Source organism: Camponotus vicinus, unplaced genomic scaffold (assembly GCF_025532165.1).
Source record: "Camponotus vicinus isolate PSW18456_S1 unplaced genomic scaffold, iyCamVici1.0 SCAF_13, whole genome shotgun sequence".
Classification (NCBI taxonomy): domain Eukaryota; kingdom Metazoa; phylum Arthropoda; class Insecta; order Hymenoptera; family Formicidae; genus Camponotus; species Camponotus vicinus.
In genome coordinates, this window is record NW_028141949.1 from 352,037 (window position 1) to 378,146 (window position 26,110).

Here is a 26,110-nt window from a genome sequence, read left to right on the forward strand (position 1 = left end):
AACTTTATCTTTCCAGAACATCGATATTGTTATTATTCTAATAAAACTACGATTTCATCGGAAATATAAATAGAATCTATGAATATAATTATATCATTAAAATATATATCAATCGCTAACATCAAAAGTTACATGACATTTTCTATCAGAATAAGCATGATAAAAATAATACGCATAAAAATAAACCGCATAAAAATAATAGTTTCTATTTTCGACACGCAGCGATCGTACAATGAATGTTTTAAAAACATTTTCGAAAAGTTGTTTGCAAGCTGCATTGAATGTTATGATAGAAAATTCTACATAGTAGTTTCACAATTTCGGGATTGTAATGTGAATATTTTCAAAGTCGAAAATAAAACGAAACAAATTAAAAAAAAACATATGAAGAAAATTTGTGATTAAAATATTTTTTTCGTCTACTATATAATCGCGTACGCATGTGTCTTTATAGTTAATTTTACTTGTACATGTATAGATATACGCACTTATACATTCAACCGCAAAAAAATTGGATTGGTTACAATATTTTTATTCCCGATAGAGAGTTTGCCCATATTGCGTGCAAATTTACTTAACCTTTCAGTCATTTCATCTCGATCACAATTTTCGCATCAAATACCATTTTGATGATGCATCGCGCGCACGCGATCGCGTTTTATTTTTTTTTCTTTTTATCACGATATCAATAATTTAATATCTCGGAAATTGATTCCCGTAGTCGCGATTTAATACATCGCATTGATATTTTCTGCGCGTAACTAGACCGCGTTCAGTTGATCGCCGATCGCATCACCGGATGAATTTATTAACGTCGTTTATTAGGAAAGATTATGCGGTCACGTTATAGTGAATGAATTAAAATGTTCTATCCGCCAGCGAAAGTGTAACGTGCAAAATTATCTTATCTAGATCGATAGGCTATAAATTTATCGATAATAATAACGATCTACTACAATTTTCTGAATAAATCACGCGAATTTTTCATAAATTTCTCACAGAATGTTTGAGTAAACTATTGTACGATTTATTTAAAATAATGAATACGTCTGCAACGCCAATATATAAAATAAAAATTGATGTTTGAAAACGGAATGAAGTATGCATCGATACGTATTTTTAACGATTTTTTCATCGATTTACGACGATTTTTTTATTCGAGTGGAGTCAATAACAGATATAATAGGGATGCTCGCACAATAACGCTAGTGAAATGGAACATTAAAGGCATAATTTATGATAAAAGTGCAATGCGTATCGCCATAAGCATTGATTCCGACGCGGAGCGAATGGAGTCGCGAATGAATAGAGTCTCTAGAAGTGCGAAACACGCGCAGATAAATGGAAAAGACTACTTATTGAAAATTTATCTTGAATACTTTTTATAGCTGCTTCCTTCATTCAATCCAATATATATCTGTAAAATATAACGATGAATATTGAAAAGCTTTGCGAGAAATTGCTAACCATAAAAATTGCCGGTAAATCTTAAGGAAAAATTGACTCCAATTGAATCTATCAAACATTATACAGATGAAAGAATCTGCTAATAATAAAATTACTTCTCTCAACGATGATGAAAAGAAGACTTCTCTATAAATTCGGCATCTCTACAATTTGTACAATAAGCTACTATATTGTATAATTATATTAGTCAATTTCATCATACTCAGAAATGCAAATTTTAGTTAACAAAAGATGTAAAATACATGCCAAGTGCATACGAAAGTATCCGAACTCGCATACGACAAATAGAAATATTTTATATTATTTTAAGTTGCTATTTAATATTGTACTTTTATTTATTACTATTGTACTATTATTTATATTAAAGGCGGATTTTTTGGAAAATGTAAACACTTGTTACGAATGTACTATGCGAAAGAAATCGCCAGCGCAAGCAATATATGCTTAATTTAATTGCATACGTTAGCGCGGCCTCAATCGCGATATTTTTGCCGGTTCGTAATTACGGAGACGAGAAAAAATTACCGACAAGAATGGCCGGAAAATGGTTGCGATAGAAACGGGATGAAAGAAGAGAAGCATAGAGAGCGGATAATGACTCCGTGGCGCGCGCTTTTCCGCGATATCTGTACCCAGTTAGATGGTACCTATGCATTACACTTTGTGTAATTTTCTAAATTATTGCCGGGGATTTGTTTGGAGCTAGCGCTGGCCGTGCTGGCCACTCGCTTGAAAGTCGGACTTGCGTTTTCGCTTGAATTAATCGGTTAAAATGTCGCGTTCAATTAATTACAGTCGTCAAATCGAAGAAATATAAGAGATATCGTTTGGTAAATTGTATTCCGAGAACAAAAACATTTTTCAAAAAGCATCTGGGACAATCGATAATTTGTTCGAGATACATAAAGTTAAAAGATTAGTGGATATTCAATCGCGTAAAAATAATATATCGATTGATTTCTCCTTTTGTAGGTTTGCGACTGCCTGGGAGTCAGCAAGGAGTGCGATTACTTTGGGTTAAAGTATCAAAATGCGAAAGGCGAGGAGCTCTGGTTGAACCTGAGGAACCCTATAGAACGGCAGACCGGCGGTGGCGTGGCGCCTCTAAGATTCGCCCTGAGGGTTAAGTTTTGGGTGCCGCCTCACCTGTTGCTACAAGAAGCTACCAGGTAAGGAAAATTAATTCACGCGAGCTACGCTTGTTTTTCCGAATATACTTATCGCGATCGGGATATTTTAATCTCTTGAGAATTTCTATATGTTATTTTAGCAATTATTTAAACAACTATAAAACATAGAATCTATACTTTTAAAGATTGCACTTGACATATCTTTTAATCGAAAAAGGTTGATTCGATATATCTTCGTATAATTTTCTAACGGCACGATAATTCGAGAAGATAAAGCTTTTATTCTGCATTTACGGTCTTTGATCTTGGCCTTTGAAGAGACGAAGAGATCGAAAGGGATTTATATGCAATCTCATGAGCATCTCAAAGAACCAATGTTCATTATTCTTTCACAGTCGATTGAAATGAATGGATAGTTTATACGCTCGATAGACGAGTAATCTTCGCGATTGATTGACTGTCATCGCCAATATAATTTCAAGCGGAAACTTATTTCAAAATTCATTATGATATTATGCATAGCGAAATTAAATCTTGTAATGAAACTTAATATCATGATTGATGTTGCAATAAAATTATTCCGGAAGGAATGCTCTTAATCCTTGATAGAGCTCTTAATCCGAATGTTCTCTTTTTTTTCTCTTAATAAATTTCTAGTATCGTTAACTAAAAATGAGACGAATCTTCATTTGCCATCGTCGCTGCTTCGATTACGGAAAATTTGCATCGTCTTCGAGACCTCTCTATGCTATCAAATGGAATCCCTTTTATTGATCCTCGAATATTTATACCGGAAGTTCATTTCGAAACTCAATTGAAGAAAAAAAGTTGCACATAATAATGTTTAATAAATTTCGTTATATAATTATAAATCTCCTTAATAGAACAGAAACACGAATATACGGTACTATACTCCATTACAACTTGCAATGTATCTCGTAAAAGGGCAAAAGTCTGATTGTATTTTAAAATTAGTATCCGGTTATATAAATATAAGTATGAAATGAGGAAATTTCTCGGGAAATATATCGTCGCGAGTATTCGGTCGGGAAACAACAACTCGTTTTGTTTGAAGTTCTGATTGGTTCGTTACCGCGGCGCGTATTCAAAGCGAGTGCCACGAACTCTCCGCAGCGTAGTTGCGAATTGCGTCCGCTGTAATCTGTCGCACGGATGTACTCGTGCGAATGGCGAAAACGAGACACGGAGAGAGAGAGAGAGAGAGAGAGAGAGAGACCTTCGTCTGAATTGAAAATCGTTTCCGCCGTAAAAATTCCTCTCTCGGGGAGAGTCGGAGAGTAAAAACAAGAGAAAGAAAGGGAGGAGAGCGCGGCGAGAGATAGAGAGAGAAACGCTTGTGCAATCAGCTGGATTCCTTGGGCGCGATCCATCGATCCCCGAGCGGGCACGTACGAAATTGCATGCTGCCGTCGCCGCGAGGGTACTGATTGCATCCGGCGATATTGTGTGTGTGTGTGTGTTGAATGTGTTTTCGTGCGTGCGCGGTTGTAAAGGCGACGCTTCCCTCTGCGGCTGAAATATATACGCGATAAATAATGTTATGCACGGGATGCGCCCTGTTACTATGTCGATGCGATTTATTTTGAATTATTTGTGGCATTTGTATCGATGCCGGTGCATCTACGTGATATTCCACGATGTAACCATACCGCTATGCAATCGCTGCGCGAAATTGGATCGATAAAATAGGTAAGCCATTTAAAGAGAATCTAAAGAGAAATTTCGATTTTTTAAATAAATTATAAACATTTGTCGACTAACTTGGACAATGCCAAATGCTGATTATCTTGCAGTTATCAAATTTCGAAAAGTGACAATGTATTTTTGCTCTCTTTACTCGAAATATTCGTGATTCCATGGTACGTTCAGATGGAAATATTCCGAACACGATGATCGAGTAACGACTCCACGTTCGACTTTGCGTTCAAAAGTTTTCCGTGAATCAACGCAATTAAATACTGTCTAGGATTGTAATTAATAGCGCGAAGCGCTGCCCGCAAATTTCGATGGATCGAAACGTAATTCCAATTTAATCGCAGTTGTTCGAATTATCGCGTAAAGTCAAATGCGTAAAGAGTAATGAGTCTGTCGTGCGAATTAATTCATCGCCGGAATTGCGATACTGCAGCTATAATTGCTCCAGCTGACGCGACAAACTCTTTCGCTATCTAGCTATGCGTATTCGTCAGATCTGCAGCGCATTCATTGCCTCTTCAGTATGTTTTTGAAAAAAATATCCGATAATGCGCGTAATCTATACAAGCGTTGCAAAATCCTCCTCCTGGTAAAATATTTATAAAAAAATACTTCACTACAAATTTCAATAAATGTATGAATAAAAGAGAGAGAAAATATATTGTGTTTATCTATAGTTAAGTACTATGATGAGTTTGCCTCGGTTTGTCCGATAATTGCATACGATACCGCAAAATTAATTTATAGGTCAGATAACATAGTTAGGATTTAATTGCGTTATCTCGACGCCGCATCTCTAATTTATTCGAGAAAAGAACGGATATATATAAAGGACATGAAAGTGCTATCGAAGTTTTGTGAAATCGATATATAGGATATTCAATATAGAAGATATTAATTTACATGTGTAATATCATTATTAATATATGAGCTTTAGAAATCCATCCTATTTTAATCCTGTTTTAGTGTCTGGCCAAGCAAGGCCGAGTGTTTATTTTTATGTCGCAGTAGTCTCTTATTTTTATTTCACACACTATCGTTACGAATCGACAAAATGACTTATAACTGCATGTATAATTATTTGTAAGACAGAATTAGCTATTTACATTTTGTTTTCATGTTTATTCAAGGATTTTTGAATTATACTTAAACTACAAAAAGCATAAAAGAAACCATAAAAACGTAAAGCATAGCAAGATGAGAATAATGAGTTTTTTCGGGAACACAGCATATATATAGATACACACACACACACACACAGAGATACTTTATCATCATATTTCATCGTAGGATATAAATCACGGAATTACCTCTCGTCAATTATTTTACACCATCGATTTTGCCTGTGATTTATTGATCTACATTTTTTATCGAAAAGAAAAGAAAAAAAACAATTTTTCTCTGATTGCGAATTCGAACTTTGTACGACGTAGAAGCTTCGCACCGACCGACAGACTCATGTTTGATTTATCGACGATATACATTTCGCGTTTGCAACGATGCGACACTTTACTGTCACATTCTGTCCATAAATTTTGGGAAGATACACACATGAAGTGACAACTCGTTATTGTCGCATCAAATAATCAATGATTGAGAAATGTAGTGCATTACAAATTATCATACTAATATTTCATGATTGACATGGGAATAAAAGTTAGTAAATACAGAATCATTGTTTGCTCGCATTTATTTTAAATTTGCGTTGTAAGTAAATTGGAAAACGAAATTCTGTCGCTCAGCTTTTATTAATTCGTCTTGAATTTTCACATTTAGCGAAATGTCGTCACTGGGATCGTCTATCATACATTGTAATGGCGAAAGATCGTCGCAGCCATTTCTTCCGACTACAAAGTCGGTGGACGTTGATAAAGACAAAGTGTTTCCGTATCCGAGGCAGTCGGAACTCATAGTTATCTGCAGAATTACAACTGCGACTTTTCATAAGAATATCGCATACCGTATAACACGCGAATCGTTTGTCATTTCGCTCGTGTAGTGAAAAGATTTGCGTTTGAAGAGAAAAACTTGCAACGTGAACAGTAGGATTACGACACCGTTATTTACCGTTAGTCATCATAAAAACAACGTCATCGTAAAAATAATATATGTTTTCAGTAAATTTAAGTATTTAAATAGATGTCATAGTTTATGTGCTTGTCATAAATATTGCGATATACAAAATCTCCTCTAATATCAAGCTTTCGTAAAAATTTAGTTACACATAAGTAGATATTTGAAAAATTATAAACTGCATTCTAGTAAAGAATCGTGGATAATAATTATAAATTATTATTATTATTATAACTTTTAGACATGAACATTTAATTATTAATTATTAATATTTGGAAATTTAATTGAATATTTTAACATGTTTATATAAATTTATATAATTATATAATTGTAGGCATTCTGTGTTGTTGACATTTATATTATTCCTATTGCATAGGAAATCGCACATTGTGTTATTATAAATAGCTTGATATTTACCTTCACAATCTACATGTTTCAAAGTCTATATTTTGCTGGCACTTTATTCGTTAGCCAAAGTCCACAGAATTCAATTTTAAGAATAGAACTAGAATACAAACAGTCGATTTTGCGACCAATATGCCAAGATGTATGATTTCCGATTTTTGTATTTAGAATCTTTGTGAATAAATATCTGAATACACTATATATATATATGCATATGCATATGCTAAAGCTTATAATATTTATATCAAGATCTGTGATATTGATACAAGTCCTAAGTTGACAAAGGGCGCAAAAATTTGATTGCTTATTTCAATATAATAATCCAAAAAAATTTTACTTCCCCGAAAGATAGGTACAATTTTTTTTGTAACGATAAAAAATAAATAGAATGAAAAATAAAATATATGACTCCCTCATGCAGATATAAAAAAACCAATAACGCATGGGGCAAGAAACAGCCGTTTTTGTATCGTGCGTATATTGGTGGAAAAAATATGGCTTGCCTCTAAAATTACGTTCACTATCATTGAGCATCATTTGTAATGGAAAAAAAATCACTGGTATAGCATATGTTACGTATGTAATACATTGTAAATTTTATTTTTTGCCTTCTCCTTCAGATCTTAGCTCCGTTGAAAGAAAAGAAAAATATCGTTATCGATGCGATGTCACAGAATGAGAATGTTACAAAATAAGAAAACAAAAATTCGAATTTATTGCATTTGAGCAATTGGACTGTTCCGTTCTCAATATGTCTCAATATGTCCCAAGTGTGATATTTGCGATGTGATAATATTCGATGCGCATAAATATGAGTTTACAAGAGTCCAAGAAAGTCAAGACATTAAGAAGCTCGTTGGAGAGAGCTTCTTAGCGATCAAAATTTACGGTTGTATATGCAGGAATTGTTTGGACTATTGCTTATTATTATTTTATTTTATATTATTGTTTTTGTAAATTTGATAAAACTTTTTTTTCGACTGAATTCTCTCGATTATATATAGTATTCATGATAATATTTATTATGACAGCATTAATATAAGCGCGTAGCAGAGATATATATTCAATAAAATTTTGCTCAGTAAATCGGATTTGACAAAATAAAGAAATATAAAATTGATCAAACGAGCTATACTTAACAATCGATTCATAGTCGACCAATAATTGATTAATAAATATAGTTTTATGCTTTACAAATCTTTAATAATCCACGGTAATTTTTCAACAACAACCAATTATTTCGCACAATAGATTGAATAAAAATTCACAATTATTTACGCTTTCATGAAAAGATTGAAAATAAAACGTTGGGAAAATAAAAATTATTTTCATTTGTAAATAGTATTTTAAAATATGAAAGAATATTACGCTTATATATATATATATGCTGCTATTAATTAAATAATCATTGAAGTGCCAGGAACGTAAGTTGTAAAAGGCAACCGTAGATCTCTCTTTCAAAACGTTGTGCGAGTGTTTTACAACGAGCTTTTCCACCCATTGCGAAAGTTCAACTTTTTCAGTTCGGTTTTTCTTTTGTCAGCAACTCCGACCTCGATTTCCTTCGCCAATTTTCAGTATGAAGCGAAACTCGCCACCGATTTTTCAAAAATAGAGAAAAGAGAGGTCGGAAAGCGAATAACACGCATTGAAAACGCATGCGTATTAATAAAAATAAATTTGCGGTACAAAGAACGTACATTCAGGTAAAAATTATTGCACGCGATATCAAAAAAATGGATTGGAAAAATTTTCTTTGGAAATAAATACGCGATGGAAAGGACAATATCAAAAGAGTGAAAGAATGAAAGAAGAGAAGAAGCAATGATATGTATCGTATACATCGTGTACGTTAAGAAATTATGTGACAATAACATAGGACATAATTGTGACGATAAAAAATAAGAGATGGATTTGGGAAAGATGAGTCATTTTAGTAATATAAGTTAAAATTTATCACGATATAAAAATGCATTGTTATAAAATATCTTTCGTCAATGATACTATTGACGCTTAGCAACGTTGAAATATTTCATCAGACATATTCGCTAACGAGAAATGTTATTTCCTTTCAATTTTCTCATGAAAATTTATTAAACATAGATATTCATGAAGCTTCATGTTGGAAAACAATAAAGGAGAGAATTTAATAATTACTTAATTAATAAAATACCTGGATGATTTTGTGCAGCAAGAAAACATTAAATTTAAATTTGTATATTAAAAGCTCTTTATTAATAACTGTCGGAAGAAAATTTCTTAATTTTACGAAAGTTTCCGATTAATTATTATATCCCTTAAATATGTACATTTTCGTTAAAAATAAATAAGCGCGCTCTCTCTCTCTCTCTGTCCTCTAATTGTATCATTTCCTCTGTTTCCGCAGTTAAATTCATTACGACCATGAAATATATAATGACGCAACTTTTATAATTATGTGTAACTCGCACTATAAATTTCTTGCCGAGAGCCGCATGTTTTCCGAATCAATTAATTACACATCAACTTGTTTTCGGTTTATTAGAAAATATAAAACTTGGATCACGCGTTAATACATTTACGACTATGCGTTAGGGGCACATTTCTGAGTACTATCCTACTTGCACGGGGCGGAAGACATTTGTCTCTGTGTAGGAAAGGTGGCGAAACTCGCAAGCGACCAGGCAGGTTCATTAGCGAAGGATGGCATAATTCAGAACCAGCTGTTTGTGTAAATCAATCTTGCCAGGTAGCAGACTAAAAACTTAAACACGCGTCGCGCGCATGACAAGAAATTAAATTATTAAAATAATATTACATTATCATGAGATAAGTTTTAAAATACATTTTAGTTTAATTTCATAAATGTTACTTGTGTTAATTGGCCATGCTTTATGTTTAAATTTATTATTTCACATTTGCCGGAACGTTCCAAATTTGTATAAATTTTAACAAGCAAATACATATACGTAGTGCACGTAAAATAATGATAAAATAAAATTGCGAAAGAGAAAGCTAAAATATTCGTTACTACGCTGCCAACGGGTAAAAAGCGCTTTGCACGTCATCAAAATAAATTTATATGTGCTCAAGCATTATTTAATCGTCATTCAAAGTAGATTCTACAAAGATATGCCGCATCAATTACATAATTGATACGTTAAACTTAAGACAAATAATGTTCTCATCTCGCTGCTGAAACTTTATTTTTCTCGAGTTTGCAGACTTTCTCTTTCTCTCTTCCTCTGCGACAGTTGCTTTTGTATAACTTTCAAGAGTTTGGGGGGTAAAGTATCGATCGTTTTCGAACGAGCGGGTTACTGGCGCGCAGTTCATCACACTATATCGTTTTCGTGGTGAACGGCTTTACGAATGAGGAACAAAAATAGTAAGACCGTTAACTGAGGAATGGATTACCGTTTCTTTCTACCAAAAATACATCCAAGGAGATTTCGTATACTAATTTTTATGAGAAATTAATATATTTAGATTTTATTCTTTTTACTCTTTTTTGAAATTTCTTTTTTATTTTAATTCTTTAACACATTAGAAGATGTAAATTAAATTCGGAATATGCGCGAATAAAGCAACTATTGCATTAATTCATTTTTTTATTGTGTTTTGTTCCTAGGAAACTTATACCGCGCCATATCTCTCGGAAACAGGAAGATAACTTGCTGACATATCCTGTGAGAATATTAAATTGCGAAATTACGTGTTTTATCCTTCGGTGTGTAGCTTAATTTGCGCCATTACGCTTATTATTATATAATGATGAAGAGCCGAGTTGTGAAATAAAGAAATTCATTGGAAAATTGTGAGGCGGCTTTGCAACTCGAGATACATATAAATAATTCATTGTTATCACAGCAGTGGTAATATATCTGGACCAAGCCAAGCTCGAAAATCTTATTCGCTTGATACGGAGAGAGAGACTCGAGTCACGCTTTGAATTTAAACGAAAAGAAAATTTAAAATGTTAGTTATGGTAATAGTAATGGTTTGTGTGTACACTTACAGCTTGATGAACCGTGATCTATAAGGGTGTTATATCTCTTTGTATTATATCATCGCTCTCGTCGATTCACTTCTTTGATCATTTGTCTGAAAATTTAATCCTGGAGTTAGTTAAATTGTGAGGAAAAAATGAATTTAAAATCATATTATAATGAAATATAAAGAAAAAAGTAAAATATAACAAAAAAAACGAGACAAGAAAATAGAAATTTTCATTTTTTCAATAAAATTTTTAAAAACTTTTATTGTTGAATAAAAATGTAATTCTGCATAGAGTTAATTATTGAATATTAAATTTTAATAATACAAAGATTGCGTGCTATGAGGAGCAAGTATTCGAGAAAATGTTTTGAGTTGCTACTTCAATTAATTAATTTATAAATATATAAGAGAATTTATTAATTTGTAAATGTATAAGAGACATTGTAAAATTTAGCTTTTTCATATATATATATATGAAATAGAATCATTCCATATATGAAATAAAGATTTTATATTTGTTTTTTATGATATATGTATAAAATAAAAATGTTACAGTCGCGCTATTTATTCGAGTTTCGATCTCTATTGACTCGATGAGACGTATAAAAGTATCTGTCTCTCGTTGTAGAACGTTACATCAGTAGCCTTACTACTACTGATATTGCGAGTCTTGGTCGATTGTCACCAAGATAGAAACATGCTTTCATAGATCCTTTTACATGCTTTGTGTACTGCTGGCAGTTTAACCACCTGCGAGTATCGAAAATGCCATGCACAGCGATCGACTGCGAAGTATGTGTATACTTGTGATTTATCGTTGTTCGCATTTTGCCAGTGGCTATATAGTTGCATCGCGCGCTTTCAATTTTATCCAGCTCCACAATACAGAATGTTAATTCCGCGACGGTATTGTTAGATGGTAGTTATTTACGATCTTAAGAAATTGACAAAAATTGAGCGAGTTTAGAGAATATTTTTTTTATAAAACGTTAATCTGATATAAATCAGATTAGTAAATCTGATTTATAATTTGAGAGGCGATCGTAAAAGCCTAGCCGGATTTTTACGCGCGCCCTTTTGCTGTGAAAAAAAAAAAATCAACTTTTGATATTAAGAATAACCCTCAAGCAAGAGGGGGCGAGCTTCCTCAAGTTTTTTTCCTCAATGCTTTTAAAATACCGCGAAGTTAATTACAAGCGATCTCGAGTATGGTAGTTAAATGCTTGGATTTTGCTCCGGTAATTTGTATTAAAAACTTTTTGCCTGTCGAGAGAAAGAAAGAGAGAATAATATACATGCTTATTTTTTTCTTAGCTCTTCTTATATCATATTCTTAAAAAAATTCTGGGACAAATTGCTTTGAAAGCGAAGTAAGAAATCGATTTGTGCATCGGAGAGTAAATTGCCAGCTCTCAATGAATTTCGTCTTTGAGGGAGATTAGCTTCAAAGGAGGCATGGGAAAGGATATAATTAGTTTCTAGGCTAATTAGTTAGATAGAGATATCCTTAGTAACGTCAATGATAAGAATTTATCTTAAACTAATTGTTGCATTTGGCATCGTTACGAATAAATGTAAATATTACTTTCGTGTGTGTTTCTATTATTCCGAAATCTAATTTACAACATAATATATAAGAGCAGTTCTTTTAAAAATAACGAAAAAGTGGTAGTTTGAAACATTGATATTTCAAGCGAAGAGATATAAATGAAAACTGGATACAAGTAACAAGATTTACTAATAATTATATAATTAATTTTCCAATTTTATTAATTTCGGAATATATGGACATCTTGCAATAAGCGTCCGTTTTACATCCTGCAAATTATTTTTTTCTCATTAGCATGTCGTAATTAATATCATTAACTTAATCGAGGATTAAGTCGATTCTTGAGGATAATGAAAGGACAGCTATCAAATTCGAGCTAATTCAAAGTAACCGTAAGTCTGTTCGGCACAGAAATATTTAAAATCATTAGCGAAACTCATCTTTGATTCTGCATTTGACATAAGGGAGAGAAAGAACGGGAAAAAGACGAAAAAAGTGTACAGCGCAGTCGGATGTCAGCTGAGAGCTGCGTTTCGATTTTCGCTGAAACTGGCGTAGAACCTACAGTTGAAGAAGACGAGTAAAAAAGAGAAAATGTGGAAATAGAGAAAGAACAGCGACGCACGTCGCTATAATGGAAAACAGAGCATTCGCTCTCGAGATTTCGTTCACTGTGGACTGTTCTGGCATCGCTGGCGTTGTAATCCGACGGTATTACAGCCTCTTGCGACTTGCCTCTCTCTTTGCTTCTATCTCTTTCTGAACCGCGTTATATCGCAGAAAAGTAGTTCCTGAGAAATGTGGCTGCACTAAAGTTTTTCCGGAACGTGCTGTTGAGATTAAGGGGATTTCCTTTAATTGCTCGTGAAAGGATCTCGAGTGTAATGGCTGTGCGGCTACGTAATTCCATGGCAATGTAAGCGTAGACGGGCGGAAAGAGAAAATTGTGTAGGATAAACGACGATATAATGAGTTGCATAGTCACTGCAACAGTATTCTTTATGCTACAAATAAATGTTTTCCCGCGTTGTAGATAAATGCAACAGAATTGTATTGCATTTCTATTTGTGTGAAAACACATTTGTTTTCCGATGTGATATTGTAATGTAATCACACTGTAATGTAACAATGTTGTAACGGTAAACCTTATAAGGCTTGCTCGAGAATAAACTATTGCAATATGATCGCATTATGATACATTTGCGATAAAACGAGAACATCGATCAATGCTGATTCTATTTATTTTATAAAAGCTGAAACAATGTTCAAGTAATGCTAAAATGCGAATAATTTAGTCTTCTCTTATATATCGACTTTTTAAAATATTATTTTCTTCCTTTTAATTGAATTATTTAACTAATATGTTCATTATGCGCACGCAATCATATGTGAAAATTCAGTTTCTAACATAATATAAGTAGATTGAATATATGCATATACAGCGAACATATTTTAAAAATTTCATGTCATATTGGAAAAAAAGGAAAACGCATATAAATCGAAACTGAAACCTGTTGAACATTGGATAAATTATTGTAAGATATACGCTTTTCTCTCTTGTAGATACTATTAATTGAAACAATATACTAAATATTGTAATAATTCGTATATAATTACCAAGACATTTCTCTCAAGCGTAAAATTATAAATGTTATTTTACAAAAAGCTAACATTATAATAATCGTAATTTGTCGAGTCTAAGATCACATATGGATTAAATTATTAAAAATATTAAGAAAATATAATTTATATCATTCCTCTCTTTGTTATATTTATTGTATATTGTTATATTTTTTACAAATTACATAAGAAATAACGAGTTATCGCTTAATATTATAATTTTGATTTTTGTCATGTCATATGACTTATTTTTATAAAACGCATATATATTTTTTAATTTTCTTGATTATCCTATAATTTTAGCCTTCTAATAAGAAACCTAAGTTTTTTCGACTATTTATATTATTGATTTATCAATGGAGACAATAAGGAAATCTCTTGCTGAAGAAAGCTCTTATTGTTTTTAACTATAGATTCATCGCGTTTAATGTCTTTTAATATCTCTTACGACAACGGTGAACGATTGAAATTCCGAGTTTGTGAAAACTTTTGCGGTAAAATCGAACGATCTCGCATTGCTCTGGTTTCGGAGTTGAATAGTCCAACTGCTTAAGTCTACCGAATGAATCTGGGGTGCGACGTTACTATCGCGACAGAATTAAGCGGGAGTAATAATAACAATTTCCGAACATTTCTGTAATTCCGGAAATGTTTGCAAAATTAGAGATTTAAGTCGAGCGTAACATTACATTAAGAAATCAAACAATATTTGCTATGCATTTCGGCTAGTTTTGTACTCTATGTAGAATAAAGTTACATACAAGAGGTAAATTTTTTTAATAAACTATTATTGCATAAAAACATAATTCAAAGAAAAGAATTGTTAAGAAGCAAAATGTAAAATTTAATTTATATCTTTATTAGCTACTTAGTAGGTACAACTATTAATTATACAATTTAATTACTTTGTCTATTTTTGTTCAACATTTAATTTTTTTTCGTTATTTTTTTACACGATTGATCTTATTACGTAGCCTATGGTCTAATTTGTCGAATACACAATCCGAAATGAAATGAACTCGAAACACATTTCTCACCGTAATGCAAAGTTGTACATCGTACGAGCCTGTTAATGCGGTTGCAGAGCTTTTTGTAGGTCGAATCGTGGAAAACCGAAATTGCGTGTAAGCTTTTAACACGCAGACGTTCTGACTAAACTCGCGTCCAACAGATAGGATAAATAAATGGATCCGACGGGGAAGATCAAGTGGCGAATACACGAAAAGCGCTTCAAGTTCCGCGGGTAAAAGCCGTACTCGCGATGCTTGCGAGCACTGCAGTTTCGGAGCTTAATTTTGTCGGATAGTTTCGTCCGTTAGGATTCGACGACGACGTTTGCACCGTCGCGAGTCAACGGACTTTGCGAATAAACGTCACTGAGTGATTATAGACAGCCTCCTTTACCTCCGCTTCCTTCTCCTGCTCTTCAGCATCCATTTCGCTATTCGACATTTCAGCGCGATGTTAGCGAACCAACAGAATCCAAATACTCGCCGCTGAGCCAACTCGCTGGCTCTTCAGTCAAGCACACCGGAAGTAATTCGTCGGACAGATTCGGTTGGATTTCCGAAAGGAATCCCTTTTGACTCGAAGTTATCGCTACGAAAGGATTCCGTTTCCGTCCACAGTGGACATTGATATCCAAGATCTTTCATTGCTCCAAAAACGATTGTGATTGTCAACCGAGAAACAATATATGAGAATAAAACGAAACGATATATGAGAGTAAAACGAATATCTTATTGATCTCTATAAAAATAAATCTAGATGAATACATAAATAGATCTGCTAATTCGCTACATTTTTAGCGATTTGTGATATTTCGATAAAAATCAAATTAAATCAGTAATGTAATTTCTCTCTCTCTCTCTCTCTCTCTCTCTCTCTCTCTCTCTCACACACATACACACAAGAATTAAATTTATCATCGTTAATAAAATGTGTCATTAAGACACGCGCTATTAGCCAAGCATATCGCGTACGTAGCGAAAAAACCTGCGGAAAAGTTTCCCGTGGGAAATTGCAGACGGAAATTTATTAGCGCATTCAGATTGCACCTGCTGATGGCATTGTGTTTATTTATCTCAATTATTTTTTTACGACATTTTATTATTCCTTAGTGGATGAATATCACCTTTCAAATTTACGCAAATGTATAAAAGCGACTCTCTTTTTATCTATTTCGCGCATGTAACGTAATGGATTCATTTAGAATATGTATTCTAGCTTTAGCGTGTTCATAAATTATGTGTCAAATTAGATGACATAAAAACATTTTGCATATAACAAAAAAATCGCTAATACTAACTTATTGTTAGATATAAAAAACTGTCAATCAAGTATGAAATTTTTTTCGGATAGTATTGTATATCTGTGTGTATAATTTGCCGTTTTTGCTTATTTATTTCATATAAAGATATTTTATTCATCTCTTTGTATATTTATTTATTTCGTGAAAAAATATAATTTCTCAGTAAGAGAAACTATTGACGCAAAATATCTATATAAATTAAATATGTATATATTATAGTAGTAGATACAATTTTTTATATACTAGTATCGGAATAATCTCTATGCCTATATATATATCTGAATAGTTGAAAGCGCTTTTCATAAACTCCTTGTGAGATTTTCCGAATCATAAATCTAATTTCATTCTTTAAAATTTAAAAATAGCTACATTATAATATGTTGATGAAATCGAGACATAATCGAGACGTTGACGAAATCAATCGAGACTACATTGTACGCAGATTGGATAAAATATTCACGAAAGATAAATTGCACATGCAAATATACTGACGAATTAAACTTGAAGAAGCATAATTATTTCCGTGTTATATAATAAAACAAATTATATCTCGCTCTCGGTTGCTGCACGAACGCAAATGGAATTGCGATCGACGAAAAGGCAGTCCCCTGGGATTTCTCGGCTCTCAAGTTTCCATCATCCATCCTTGCAGTAACTCGGATCACGAACTTTATCAGGTCAAAGATTTGTTTTATTCAGTGTCACGTAATTCGCCGTTTTCCTACGTATTCCCACATGGATACCATAATCTGATTGGCAAGTTTCAGTCCGAACACACATGAAATGAATCCGCGTAAATCCTCTTCTATTCCCCTCTTTCATAAAAATATAAAATATTAAATAAACTTTTCTTCTCTCTCTTTTTATAAATAAATATATATTTTTGATCTTTGAACTATTATCTATTATCAATCGTTGAATTATATGAACGTTTTTTATTCTTTATTCGTTACATATAGACTATATGCATTATATGTTATATATATTATACATAAATATATTATAAATAAATGTAAGAGAAAGAAGAGAGAAAAAAAGAAAGAGAGAGAGGGAGGAAGGAGGAAAACGCACGCGCGCTTTAGCATCGCACATCATAATTCCAAATTAATCGAGTATATGTATGTATCTGCAGCAAATCAACATGTGTAAATTTCATTATTAAATCACGGTGTGCAACGTTAATGGAAAATTTAATGGGCGCATCGGAAGATCATCGATTTTCACGGTCGGGAAAATCCTGGCGCTTTCCAAGAGGAGATATGTAGCTGCTTCGGTAATGTCGAAACGAGATTCCATTAATCTTGATCTTCAATAATAAGCGAATTCGCGCCGTGAAATACGCGCGCGCGGTCGACGCGATATACTACAGATCAATCGACACGGAAAGAAAGTACCGATCGCGAGTAGGCGGATTACTTCTTTCTGAACTTTAATTATCGAATGTAATTCGACGAGGATTAATTACTCCCGAGTTAATGCGATTTCCTGTCTTGTGTTTGTCACGTCATAACATGGATGGAATTAAAAAGAAAATTGTATTACGAAGTAATAAAAAACAAAATGCATAGATGTTTGTGTAGATTTAAAAAATTTTTTGATGTTTATTATTTTTTTTCTCTGCGATAAACATGAAGAATTAAAAATTTTAAATAAAAGGTAAAATTTCGCGATCAACGCGAAGAATTTAATGTCCTATGTAACATAAAATTCTTTCGTAGAATAAATCAAAATTTAATATCGATTTTTATTTATTGTGTTTTTTTTCATATTTCCGATAAAAATCCATTATTATTTTAAGAATAAAGTCATGATTGTATTACCTTCATGGTAAAAAATATATTGTAGAGAGAAATGAAATGGTTGCATCATATGATTATTCTATAGCGTATTCACGTATTTAGCCAAGAGAAAGAGTCATATAAAATTCAATACACTCATATATTAAATAATTTTTATTAATTTCTCTAACGTGAATGTATATATGATAACTATATATATGATACTAAGACAATTACTCGAATGGTCGTTATATTAAACTCTGAAAATTTGCGATTCTTTATTTCATCTTAATGATATGAAACGGCAGTTGTTAATACTTATGGAAACGAATTTATCGATTGGACTGTTTTCGTCGAAACCAAATTGTCGTGGAGGCAGGAAAGAGAGTTGCGGTCGCAAAACCAAAAGCAATTGCGAATCGCTCCGAGGGCTTGCTCATTAATTACGATTCGGCGAATAATTAATTATGCGCTGTCCGATTAAATACAAAATCGTACGTGGCCGCTGAGGCGGGCGTGCCTGAAAATCGCTGGCAAGACCGTATGGTATAACTAAAGCTTTGTGTAGTGAGCACGGACGAAAATAAATACATACAAGGATGATTAGATGCGTGTGCATAATTGGAACAACCGCAAGGCTTTCAACCGAGTCATTAATAAACATGTGAAGACATTCTCAAACATTGTCACGAATTTTACTTTCAAATTGTTTTTATGGTATTTACGTGGAAAACAGGCGATTTGAAAACACAAAAGTTGGGAAAAACATAGAAAATGGAAAAATATTTTTCCCTTTTTTTTGTACTAAACGGACTACTAAACATTTCTGCATTTCCGAAGAAAAAAAGTAAGTTGCAGCTAAAAAACCAAAAACAGAAAAAAGCGGTAAAAAAATATGCTCTTTATGTTTATAAGAGTAAGATTGTTTTAGTTATCGTGTTTTTTATATCTTCCTATCATGGCTTTATCTTATTGTTGAAAAAAAAATTTAAGCGTGCTGGAAGGCTGTCTCCCTTCCCCTTCTCTTTGCATAAAGATTAGATTATAACAGGAAAAATATTCTGAAAAATGCATCATAAAGTAACGCATTCCAAATATAAAATGATTTTAACCTGTGTGCATATATATGTTGAAAATTTTGCCTTATTTAATACAAGTTATATACAAGGTTGCGCTGATAAAATCGATTGCATTTAAGACTGTTTATAGTTTGCTTATAATCAAATATCATATCTATATACCTATATATTTAAAAAAAAAATATATATATATATATACATACATATATATATATATATATATATATATATATATATATATATATATATATATATATTAAATAACATATTCCATTCTATATATATAAAACATTCTGTGACGTTTAATTTATATTTATATTAAATCTGTCAAGTTTATATTAACTCCGTGTAGCCGCAGCTTAAAAAATTATTGTTAGCTATGTTAATAAAATGATAAGTATAAGAGAATCCTCCGATTCTTTAAAACACATTTTATTATATTAAAATTGGGTCCGAGTTTGAGCCGCGTAAATTCTTTATTTGATTTCAACATTTCGCGAACATTTCAGTTCATTTCATCAGGAAAGAACAACCTGATACAGAATCAGGTTGTTTCTCTCTAATGAAATGAACTGAAATGTTCACGAAACGTTGGAATCAAATAAAAAATTTACGCAATTTAAATCTAAAAGCCAATCTTAATATTCATGTAATACCGCAAAAGCCTCAAATATCAAATATATTTTATATATTTCAAGTAGAAATTGAATTTTCTCAAAAAAGTTGTCATTTTCATCTCGTTTTTTTTTTCATAATCGTATTTTAATTCAATGATTTTACGCAAATGTAATATTAGAAAGAAAAGAATCTTTATACCGGACATTTACCAAAGTTTATATTTATTACTTAACAATTCTTTTAGCAGGAAACTTTGTAATTTGCGCATTTATTATGAACGCGATGGTTAAAAGCGGACATATAGTGAATATTCTATAAGTCCTTCTTTCTTGAGCCCGTTAAAATTATGAAACCTAATTTAAACTGTTTTGCAAGCATTGCCTTGCGGTCACTTTAAAGCCGTCTCCATAGTTGCTCCCAAAGCCGATTCTCTTTGCCGCGTACTCTCTGGTGGAAATCTGGGCAGCTGCAAATGCATATACCCTTTTGAAATTCACGGCTTGTCGGATCTAGTGTTGACTCATTTACAATGTGGCCAGCTAATGTCGTAGGTGACACGCCACATGCAGCACTGGCATTATATGCAAATGCTAATCCGCATGCTAATTTACTACGAATTGCATCGCGGCCGGTTTCCCCTAAGAAATCTGCCGCCAGCAGCTAATTCATGACTGTCCCCGTTCACAAGGGCAAAGCTGGGACGAATTCAGTAGTCGGAGCCATTTTAGAATTACCCTGGATCGTTGAAAATAACCCCTGAATTATTTACTCGAAAATATTGTGAATGCAGAACTGGAAGTTCTCGGATGGATGCTTTCTATGATTTTAATTCCGCTGAGCGCTAATGTTGGTTTAGATTTTAACACTCTTGAGCTTCTTACGACATCATTGTCGCATAATTATAATAATCTGTATAATTTTTAATCTTATAGAGAAATTTACATGTGTGTAGTCATATCATATAATATGTAAAATGTTACTAATTTTTATTTATTTATCATATTTTATTTCGTAATAGAGCACGAATATCTCTAATTTATCGAATGACATTAATTACTTATTATTAGTAGATTTATATAATACGATTACGATACGTTTATATAATTATACGATATAAGAGTTACTCTCATATGTTTGATTTAAATAACGTTGTAGCTTTTTTCGAGATTTGTATGACAAGTATGTTCACAATTTTATATGATATACACAATACGCGTTAGTTTGATTTATATAAATATCTCTTGCACAATCAATCGAGTGAAATGCCTTATTTAACAGCTCGGTTTGATCTTATTTCCATTTCTGAATTATATATAGGAAAGTGTTGTGTACACGTCATGAATAAAATACGGGCCGCTAGACGATACGCTAGCTAGACGTTTCGTATGTAACGATATTGTTAATATTACTGAGTTATTTTACTTGTACTAATCCAATCCCAACTCTCTATACGACGTGTGTATATTTGTCAAACATGGTACAATATTGTTGACATGTGGTATAATAAATATTACGTTTATTTTCTTGTGCAAATCTGATATTAGAAGCGTTGTTCGTAATACAATGAGCTTTTTTCCACATGTGTTTCAATTTAATTTATTATTAAAAAAATTTTCGCCAGATGAAAAAATAAAATATAACGATAAGATTAATTATTAAACAAGTTACGAAAATTACTATAGAATCGTATATAACACTGAGTGAACATTAGAAATATTAAATTCATTTTAAAAATATCATTTTTTTAATTAATAAGAATATATATTAGCGCTATAAAATATACAAAACTTGCTTATTTAATAGTTTTCTCTAAACTAAATGCGGATTAAATAAACTTAATTATAAACTGATTATTTCATTATCGCAAGAATGAGATATTATCTTGCAATTGTATGATAAAATTATCTATAGATATTTCACAATTTACATTTATTTCACATATTTACAGATGAAGAAGCGCGAAACAATTTTGCGTCAAGTAATTTTAGAGAGTAATTTCGAGTCGAATATTATAAGAAGCTTATCAGGCTGGCTAAATTGTAAAATCTCAATTTGAAAATTACTGGAAACGCCGTTCTATATCTTTTTATGAATCTTCGATTGTAAGAATTCGACCTCTCGGTGATGATTTTCACGCGGTTATCAATAAGTTCTGTATTGTCAAAAGTGTTTCAGTGTTCTCCCAACTTTTCTCTTCTTCCGAAAGTTTAGGCAGAATCTCGATATATCACTCGATCTCTCACAGTGACAAATGTCATTGAGTTCTTTGTACTTGCTACGCGGATTTCACTAAAGTTTGTGGCCGATGAGACGAGTGAGTTTCGTCCGGCAAAAACGGTAAGATTGTTCGCGCATTATATCGTGGTTCGTAGTGATATCTTTTTTTTAATTCGCGTACGGAGCATCAATGAAAATTTTATAGTGGAGAAAAATTACTTAATGTACTTGGAATTCCAAGATGGTAATTCTCGAAAAAAATGTTCATCACTATTATCAATAATCTTACTAATTTTATCATTGTCAAATTTCAAGATTTGGTTTGATGCGTGATGCAAATAATATATTATGATGGAAATTTTGTAAAGTTATTTATCTTACATACAATAAGAAGCGTAAAAATATATGTTTAAAATATACTGTCGACGACACTTCGACCCTGCTCTGGGTCCTTTTCAAAGTCAAGTAGAAGAAAAATATAATATTATTAAAACACAACTTAACTGAATAAAGAAAGAAGTCAATGCAATAAAATAAATTGAAAAGAAACGGTAGGGTCGCACAATTGTATAACCTCCTGCTTCTTTTCAATTTCTTTTTATTTTATTGCATTGACTTCTTTCTTTGTTCAGTTAAGTTGTGTTTTAATAATATTATGTTTTTCCTACTTGACTTTACAAAGGACCCAGGGTCGAAACGTCCTCGACAGTACATTTTAAACATATATTTTTCCACTTCTTATTATATGTAAGATAAATTTTTTTTACAAAATTTTTTTTATAATATATTATTAGTATCACGCACCACTACCTGCATCTTTAGTTTCTAGCCTTCTTTTGCTTCTTATTTGATTTGTATCATTTGAACCATTTTTACATTTTTTATATTTTTATTTTTTTGAAAATGTCCAGAATGAAATATATTAGTCTAGCTAGATAAATCAATGTGAGAATTTGTTTCGTCGATATAGACGAGATTTGGGAGATTCGTTGAAAATCTTCACTATCAATATTTTCTTTCAAGTTTATTGATATAGACTATCGTCGATTCGATCAATATAGATTATCGGTTGCTTCGACCCAATTTATTCTCTGATTGAAATTGAAATTCTTCGTCAAGGACGTTGCGAGTCAACTACTTAAAATAACTTGAAAATATAATATGTTTCAGGTTTCATTCGATATTGAGCTAATAGTCGACGATAATTCATACTCTATGTCATGTGTAGTTGAAAGAACAATCGATATTATTACTTTTGCAGATAAAAGTATAAACAATAAATTGTTTGTACCCATTGTGCCAAATTATGTATTATTAATGTGCACATGTGTAATTCCTTTGATATTATTAATAATTATTGATCTTTAAAACGAGTTATCGTCGAGAGAATTATAAAAAGTGGCTCGCAAAATAAAAAATGATACAAAGTGCGATATATTCCAATATAATTCTTCATCGTATTCTAGTATTGCGAGCGAGCTGTTCGAGCCTCGATACATAATTCCACTCCTCTGATAGCAACATATTTATTGCAAAATGTATGCATTGTACATCTGAAGAAGTATGCAAGAGCAGCTCTCGGAGAAGACTTCTTTTGAAGAGTTGCTCTTTTCTAGTCGCACATTCAGTATTCTTCAAATATACATGTAAACGGAGAATCGCGGTACTGAATCATGCTGCATAAATCATTTAATTTTGTCAGAAATTTTTAGCGAAACTGAAATGAAAATGTGCCAAAGCTTCTTTTCAAAATGTAATCTACATTTAAGATTTGTTAAAAATGCAAAACGTACTATAAATGTAGATGTTTACACGTCAATTTTGAGTGAATGTTACTTTAAAATAGTGATTTATAAAAGACAGTCACAGACAGTCGAATGAAACAATGTCTCATTTACAATTATTATAAACGTTGCATACATTAAATTACGAATGTATTTTTCATCGTTACAAACATGTTTTCGATCGTTAATCATTTCTGTATTATTGCATTGCTGTATTGTTTAACTTAGTTGAGAGAGCGGAGGAAACCTTAAAACAATGTGCTCTGAGAATGGGAAGGTAATCAATCTTACTTTAGTCTGAGTATCGTATATTAGCGTAGCTGGCCCACCTTGCATTCGCCTATCTCTACTGCGAAATTGAACTAATTGCAATTAATAACTCGCCGTGAATACATCCGACCACTCATCTCTCCCTCTCTCTTTCTCTTTCTAATTGCAGGCACCAATTCTACTTGCATTCCCGCCTCGAGCTGGTCGATGGTAAATTAAAGGTATCAGATTGGTGTTCCGTGGCCCGTCTAGTAGCCCTGATAGCGCAAGCCGATGGTGGTGATTATGACGCACTATCACCGCCGCATGCACTCTACTCTCAATGCTGTCATATTCAACTCGCGGAGCCGTGTGAAGCAAAACCTCAAGATTTTCTACTTCGAATAGTTCAGCAACACAAGGAAATCAAGGTTCGAGTATCTTGAAAAATAATAATTATAATTTAATTAGCTACTATTATATGATGTTATACATATGTATTGTTTTATTTCGATAAATTTGTATGTACAGTATTTTTTTTACAATATTAATGAATTTTCAGGGAATGAAAGCTTCGACCGCTGAATATTGGCTCTTGAAAGAAATATCCAATCTCGACATGTTTGGGCAAGAAATGTTTCATAGTAAATTTGGATACAACGGAGTTTCTATGATCGGTGTTGGTCCACACGGAATTACGGTCTATCGTAATCAGGATGAAGAAACGCAAAAGTAATTATGCGTTAATTAATATACCTATAACCTTGAAACTTGGAAAAAAGAAAACTTTTGTATTCATAGCCAAAAACAATATTTTTTCCGTTTGTATTTCTTCTTTAAATATAATTAAATATAATTAATTGTAAGTTTAATATTGTTAATTTATCATCATATCGTGTATATTTTGTTAAGCTACATTCTTTTATCGTATAAAAAGCGTCAAATTAAACTGCGCCATTACACTTTTACGTATTGATTAATCAATTTAATATTGTGTTACTAAATGTATTTATTAACGCGAAACCGCAGGCTAATTTTAATTACCGTCGCTTGTTGACAGTTGGAAATGGTACGTATCGGCTGTTGTGCTATACCATCCGTCGAGACCATCGAGACGGTTCACGATTCAATGTTATTGATCTCTTCATTATCACAATTCGCGCTTAATATGAAATAATAAGATTGTAATATCTATCCATATAGGCGTAAAAATAATTCATGGAAAATATTTACGTGTAATAATATCATAAATTTTTCCAAGTGTTTACACCTCATTTATTATGTAGAAGAAGATTAGCATTAAATTTTTACTTTACCGCACAGTTCAATCTATTATATGATGTATTATGTATTGCATTACAGCATACCGTACACAGCTATACAAAGCGCTACGTCACAACGGCGAATGTTTCACCTGGTTTACCTTTCGCTCGATGGTGAAGAGACGTCGTTGGATTTTAAATTAGACTCGAGCCAATCCGCTAGTGGACTTTATAGAGCGATTACCGAGAAACACGCATTTTATAGCTGCGAAACAGTTAGAAGCGCAGTCACCGCGCAGTTTATCCGTGATTTAAAGGTATCTTGTGCAAGTTTCATTTACACTGATAGAGATTGACGACCTATATGCATATATTTGTAAAAATAAAATTTTTGTGACTTTGCAAAAATGCCAATAAAAAGATCATTGGAGAGTTTTAAGAGAGGAAGCACATAGTATCCATATATTTACAAACTTTTTGTACAAAGTTGTTTTGTTTTAACACATTTTGTTGATAATAATAAACTCCTTCGCAAAAAAAAAACCTAAATAAAAGCAAATTAATTACAGTAATCTTATGATTGTAAGTCGATCTACGATGTAATTGTCATTGTTTTCTTCAGGGGACAATAATTTCCATTTTCAATGAAGATTCGACTCTAGGCAAAAAGTACGTGTTCGATATACGCAGGACTTGTCGGGAGGTTTATGACAATGCACGGCGTGCGCTTTATTGCGAGGCTGCGACCATAGCTTTGCCAGAAGAGAATGAGATTCTCGAGAACCACGCTTGTAGCGAATGCGAAAATCCCAAGTGCAAGGTGAGCGATAAATTCAGCCCTCGTGCCCGATAATTGCGATATTATCGTTATTCT

The 26,110-nt window shown here is 32.5% G+C and overlaps 2 protein-coding genes across 6 annotated transcripts in view; one reads left to right on the plus strand and one right to left on the minus strand.

The window, feature by feature from the left end:
* Positions 1-26,110, plus strand: part of Dnr1 (E3 ubiquitin-protein ligase defense repressor 1) — a 129,103-nt gene that overhangs the window by 99,838 nt on the left and 3,155 nt on the right. Inside the window, exons 2-6 of the mRNA XM_083086529.1 lie at positions 2,440-2,636; positions 24,165-24,405; positions 24,537-24,706; positions 25,337-25,553; positions 25,859-26,056. Of these exons, the coding sequence (XP_082942655.1) occupies positions 2,440-2,636; positions 24,165-24,405; positions 24,537-24,706; positions 25,337-25,553; positions 25,859-26,056 (1,023 nt within the window). The remainder of the gene's footprint in view (positions 1-2,439; positions 2,637-24,164; positions 24,406-24,536; positions 24,707-25,336; positions 25,554-25,858; positions 26,057-26,110) is intronic.
* The window catches only part of LOC145964118 (uncharacterized), a 128,088-nt gene that overhangs the window by 97,029 nt on the left and 4,949 nt on the right, over positions 1-26,110 (minus strand). For 2 of the 5 annotated variants that reach the window (XM_083086532.1, XM_083086533.1), the window contains exon 3: positions 10,789-10,874. The exons of 1 other annotated variant lie outside the window; for it this stretch is intronic. In XM_083086532.1, coding sequence (XP_082942658.1) covers positions 10,833-10,874 — 42 coding nt within the window. In that variant the 3' untranslated portion in view covers positions 10,789-10,832. Of the gene's footprint in view, positions 1-9,018; positions 9,535-10,328; positions 10,717-10,788; positions 10,875-26,110 lie in introns of those variants that run through there. 2 more of the 5 variants (XM_083086535.1, XM_083086534.1) reach the window with 2 other exon arrangements.